Consider the following 6,141-nt stretch of genomic DNA (forward strand, 5'->3'; position numbering starts at 1 on the left):
TGCAGAAAACTGGCAACCGAGTCAACAGGAAAAAGTTACAGCTGTGGCAGCCTAGTGTTATCTACTTGGGACACACCATCTCTGCTGAGGGAAAGTCTCTGAACACTGACAGACAGGTTGCTATCCTCCAGACTCCTAAACCTATCACCAAGCGTCACCTAATGTCATTCTTAGGTTTAGCTCATTTCTGTCTGCAATTTATACCCCATTACGCTCTTAAGACTAGTCATTTACTTAGGCTTATCTATGGCAGCCCCATGTCCCCACTAGACAAGCTCACTTGGACCCCTGAAGCAGAACTCCAATTCACTGATCTCAAGAAAGAATTAGCCTCTACTCCTTGTCTAGCGTTCCCTGACTATAGCAAGATGTTCATACAAACTGTAGACTGCCGCCTGTGTGATAATGCCTCTTACATGTCTTCTGTTGTCTTACAGAAATTAGGCTCTTCTTCCAGGCCTGTGGCCTACTATTCTACTCGTCTTGACGCTGTGGCCGCAGCCATGCCCGTCTGCGTCTAGATATGCACGTCCTCCTGCGGGCCCAGCAGAACGCACCTGAAAAGGAAAAGCTCAAATGGGTCCGTATGGGGTGTGCCTTTGATCGAGACGGCTACCGCCGTTGCTCTTCCCCCCCTTCTCTCCCTTTTCTTCCCAAGTCGCTGTTTCACCCCATCGCACTTCTGACCCATGGACCTGGTCATGTGTCCGCAGAGGGCATGAGAGGTTTAATTAAGCGTAACTTCTGTGCACCAGGTATCACAACTTTTCTTCAAACCTTTTGTAGAGAGTGTTTAATTTGCAGACAATACAACCCTCAGGGGGGAATGGAAATTTCCCCTGGCACCTTCCCTTCTCCCACGCGGCCATTTCAAAACTCTTGAATTAGATTTTGTAGGGCCCCTGCCAAAAGTTCAGAATTTTCAGTATCTCCTCAATTTCATTGATCCGTACAGTAAATGGATAGAAGCCGTAGCCTGCGTCAAGAACGATGCACACACAGTGGCCCGGGTACTAATAGATAGGGTTATTCCGACGTTTGGATGTCCGGAAATTCTGCATTCTGATCGTGGACTTCACTTCCTGAACTCCATTATAAAACATTTGTGTACAACAATGCAAATCACACAAAAACCACATTGTGCTTATAACCCTGAAGCCAATGGCTTGATTGAAAATGCTAATCGAACGATTAAAGGTAGAATCTTAAAAATCTCTGCATCCACAGGCATGCCATGGCCTCAGTGTGTACCTTTAGCTAGGCTGATTATGCATGTGACTCCCACTCTGAACGGGCTGTCACCTTATGAGATTCTCTTACGTTGTCCCCTCACTAAAACCTTTCTCATTACCTCAGAAAGACCAAACCTTTCCCGATACAATGAATCGAATCGCTTATGAAATGAAAAGATTTCTGTCCTCAAAACTGGGACTGGGTCCTCCTTAAACCAACCGTGAGGACGAAGGGAGGCCACCAGCGTTGGGGCACTCCACTGTGGGAAGGCCCGTTCCAAGTGACTCTCACCGACTCCCACGTCATCAAAGTATTCGGGAGAGGAGGCTGGATCCCTGTCAGACACGTGAAACTATCTCCTCCGCCTTTCAAAGACACTACACTCACTTCATAGAATTACATTATCTGGCAAAACGTGATCATTAATTCCATTTGATTATTTGGCATTCATTAGTTCAGTTTCTGATGGGCTGGTCTTAAGTTAAATCTGTTTAATGTTTTTTTCTCGTTAGTGGCTAGTTTAGTTTTTTATTTTGTTTTGGTAGCTGACGGGATTATACTTATGGCGACGGGGAAATATTTCTTGACATAACGGAATCCCACCCTTTTGTTTATTTGATCAACCCATCATTTTTTACTTCATGTTAAATTTCCACCCTATAGTATTTGTTATAAAACCTTCTCCATGTACCACAGCATCACCACGTTCGTCTCAAACCCTGGTTGGTGGTCATAAACTTAGAGCGTTTTGCAACTAATGTAAGTCATGAAAACCCTTTTTACATACACTTGGTCCGCCATCTTTGTCTTCTGGGGTCTCTTCCCCCCTCCTCTTGCTGCTCTTCCCTGTAAAGCTGATCATACACATATGGTCCGTGAGCCAGGACCCCAAATATGGGGTCATCAGTACCATCTGGGGGGAATAATTCTCATAGTGATTTTTGGTACACCCCTAGAGCTAGGGAAAATGTGATAGCCTTGCATCGGTGGTAGCTATCTGTGTGTCATCACTCCTTTTATAACCACAAGCCAAAACACAGTTTTCAAAATCCGAATGAAGCATTCTACTTCAAACTGATGGTTCTCTCTTATTATTGACCCTCTCTCTCTGAAAAATGGTTGGGATAAAGCTCAGACTATATATTGTTCAGAAAGGTTGTTAAAGCATAACATTAGCATATCTAGAATATTTTTCTATTATAGGCAGTGACAACATAGTGACTATATGTGACATAAGATGTACTTCGGTTTTAATGAAAGATGGAACACAAAGGGTTCCTTTGTAAATTACCTAAAGATTTAAAACCATGTTTACATACATGGATTCTAAGGAAATGTATTATGAAATTCAATAAACAGAATATAGTGCAAGTGTGTAAGAAAATATCCAAAATGGCCACTAAACACACGCCTGGCAATTTTTAACTTGTAATCCGCTTGTCTTAGAATACCTCTGTGTGATACCTCTTTTTTTTAGGGTTTTCATATGTGTAGAATCCATTCCTGTTTTTTTTAATGTCAGGTCAATCATGTCAAAAGTGTCATTAACATGTCACAAGAACTGGTATTCATAATAACCTGAATGTAGTAAAATTATATAATCTAACGGCAAATATGTATCTTTTGCAACTACATCTGTATTCTCCAACCCACATCCTGTTCTACCTCATCCGTACAAGTATCCTCCTTATTGACATCACTCCTCATCTGTAGCATGAACATATCATCAGTAACCATCTTCACCAGAGCAGTTACAGTACATCAGTGATGTACTTCTCACTCTCTGTGCCCTACTGTACATTGATATTGCACCATGTCACATAGCTCTGACGGTGCTGGGTCACCCTTAGTAATGACAGGAACAGGAATATCCTGGATCTCCCATCCAAATTGTGTGACATCAAACGACTTGTCAGGTGGAGCTTGGTGGTCTGCCACTTTCCACAACATCACTTGTAAATGAGCCCACATGTGGTGCAACAGGTTGGTCGGTGTTGGAGGAAGGGCCATTGACTTGTGGCAACCACCTCACCCAGCACATCAGGGTAGCCTGGGAAGTTCCCTGCCAGCAAAGTGTTGTGTGCTCTGATCTTGCCTTTGCCATACATATAAGACTGTCCCATCACAATGCTCCATCTGTACTTTACACTGTAGGTCCACCTGATACACCCCAATACACCAACAGGACAAGAACATCAGTTAAATCACTGAGCATGTGTATCACACCCTTTCCAGAGATGGCTGCATCAGGGATATAGGAAATCATGGTGATGTCTGCCTCATCATGACTAAATGCAGTATATATCGTCAGCACTGAAGGTGTACAACATGCTCAACGGCTTCTGCTTAATGTTCTTACTCTTCATGATGACATCTCATGTGGGTGATCTTTCTGTGTGTGAGGATACACCCCAATATTTTATGACCAAGACACACCAGTGCTTCAACTCTCCCTCTACTGTTTCTGCACATTTTGGGGAAGGCTTCAGTCCACTCCACTCACATGCATCATGACAGCATCTTTCCTGATCGTTATGGCAGTCTGCTCCCAAGACTGGTGAGCAGAGACAGTGATCCAGAATCCATCATGGTGCTGACAGACAAGGTCTAGCTTAGCCTCTATGGCATGGAGCACATGCATCTTCGGCAGGCACTGGGTTAGATATCAAGCACACTGCACATGGCCAGCACGGAAGAAGTGCTTCAGTCATGTGCTTCATGAGAGAAAAGGTAAAGTTAATGTCAATGTGTCTCCCTGCACATTCAAACTGGTGGATGTGAAGTGTAGGAAGAAGTTGTCTACCCACTGTCAGCCAGTAGGATGGAAATGCGCAGTGTCCAGGTAGGCTACTGCTGTATCTGTTCAAATGTCTTTGGCCAAGTTGAGAGAAACCACTTCAAGAGTGCTGCTGACTCAGGACTGACCACTGAACTTGCCTGTCATGTTCTGCAATCACATGCATTTCCACTTCCAGTGCTGAACCCTGCATCAGTTTTGCAATGCAGCTGAAGAATGACTGTATAACATGCATCCCACCGGGATGCACAATTACATTATAGAGCTTTTCTGGCTGATTCCATACCTGCAAGGTGTCAACAAACGGCTCCATGTCAATTGTGAGGTGAATAGGGCCTACTGTACATGTCAACCAGTGACCATATCTGCTGCCTGCTTGGACACCTGGTTGAACGATAAGGTGCGAGAGAGACCTTGACCTGACCTTTAGCACATAGGCCAAAGACTGACCAGCAAGTGAAAATATAACAGTAGAAATAGATTCTACACCTATGAACGCCCCCCCCGCCCCAGGTCCCCATATGAATCACCATAAGTTCACAGATTCCCTCACACAACTGCAATATTTTGTTGTTTTTAACATAATTTAGTACAATGGAACATCACCATGGGATCTTTAATTTGGCAATAAATAATTAACTGATGGTAATTTCACTGATTCAGCCATATTTCTTGAACCCTAAAACCTAGTTTTAGACACCAAAACCACCTTTCTAGGTTGAACAGTATCATAAAGCCATTTAAGCTCATGGCAGTCATATTGGACACCATCTTGAAAATTATGGCTTTACGAGAAATATAATTTCTTAGATTTTTTTTTATGTTCTTAAGCATGCCTAAACGTACCAGAACCAATTGAAAAACCTTTTGTATATTTTTTTGGGGGGGTTAATAGTATTTTTCATAGATTGACCCATGTCATTTTCGCCTCGTGTTATAAAATAAAATGCATGATAGCACCCATAAAGCTACCATTGGTGCAAGGCTATCACATATTTTCTAACTCTAGACATGCATACCTTGACAAAAATCACTATGAGCATTATTCCCCTCAGATGGTACTGACCAACCCCCCTGGCTCACGGACTACTATATAGATAGATAAATTCATACCGACCTGCTACACCAAGTTTAAACTATTCTGTAATAGATATAGGAATGCTCGCTGTTAACACTGCTATCATATCTGATAAGCCTAATCAGCATTTATTTATAACAATCCTTGCACTCTTACATGGTATTAATCCATGCTTTGCATTGAAAATGCATCTAAGGCTAAAAGCAGCTCCGAAGTGGTTGAGTTACTAGGGTGATTAACATTAGAAACAGTAGAAAATCAGTACAAAGCTATTGTAATTGTAGTAAGTGTTGCTGTGAAACTGGGCCTGGCCGAGTCTGTGCGGGGCCAATCTGGGAACCCATCGCCAAATGAAAAGGAAAAACAGCGCCCTCTGCTGTTTTTTACTATCTCACTTGGGTCTGGGAGGAAGTCGACGTAGCACACGTGCGCAAGGAAACCGGGGTTTTGGTCTGCCTTCAGCCTTTCACTTCCGGTGGTGCGACTAATGTTTTCATTCCCACTAACAATATTTCTACACGGAACACTAACACCACTTCTCCCAGACAACATGGATCGTTTTGGTTATAAGCCCATTTGTTTCTATGATGAAAGTTAAAATGTGAATATCTTTCCGTGGTTTTGTCTGCTCCGAGGACGCTATTGTTAAATGAGTTTTGGTTTGTTTCTAGTGGGGAAGGATCGTCAGACACGTAAATCCCGCCCACTACATTTGATTGGGAGCTCCGACAGTACTCGAACAATGAAAACGTGTGGTTTTATCGTTGTTGTATTAACTTGCCTTAATGTAAGTTGGGGAAATAACCCAACTAAATGGAAGAGTGACATATCCCGACATTTTCAACTATTTGATTGAACTCTTGAGAGAATTCTCCAGGTTAGTATTAATATACAAATAGTCTTGCAAGATGCTGTTTGGATAATTGTCCAAAATAAATAGCCCATCAAAATTAAACATGAGATTTGCACAAATGTTCAAGATTTTTCAAAATTAGCAGATCTACAAGCTCATAGAGCTTGTAGATCTTGCGGC

At 42.6% G+C, this 6,141-nt stretch overlaps 1 protein-coding gene across 1 annotated transcript in view; it reads left to right on the forward strand.

Moving 5' to 3' along the window:
* Positions 1-521, forward strand: part of epx (eosinophil peroxidase) — a gene marked incomplete at both ends in the record, with an annotated part of 64,130 nt that extends 63,609 nt beyond the window's left edge. The window contains 2 exons of the mRNA XM_080437322.1: positions 6-116; positions 438-521. Of these exons, the coding sequence (XP_080293448.1) occupies positions 6-116; positions 438-521 (195 nt within the window). The remainder of the gene's footprint in view (positions 1-5; positions 117-437) is intronic.
* Between the last annotated feature and the right edge of the window lie 5,620 nt (positions 522-6,141).

Source organism: Gymnoscopelus braueri (genome assembly GCF_963280865.1).
Source record: "Gymnoscopelus braueri genome assembly, chromosome: 9".
Taxonomy (NCBI): Eukaryota; Metazoa; Chordata; class Actinopteri; order Myctophiformes; family Myctophidae; genus Gymnoscopelus; species Gymnoscopelus braueri.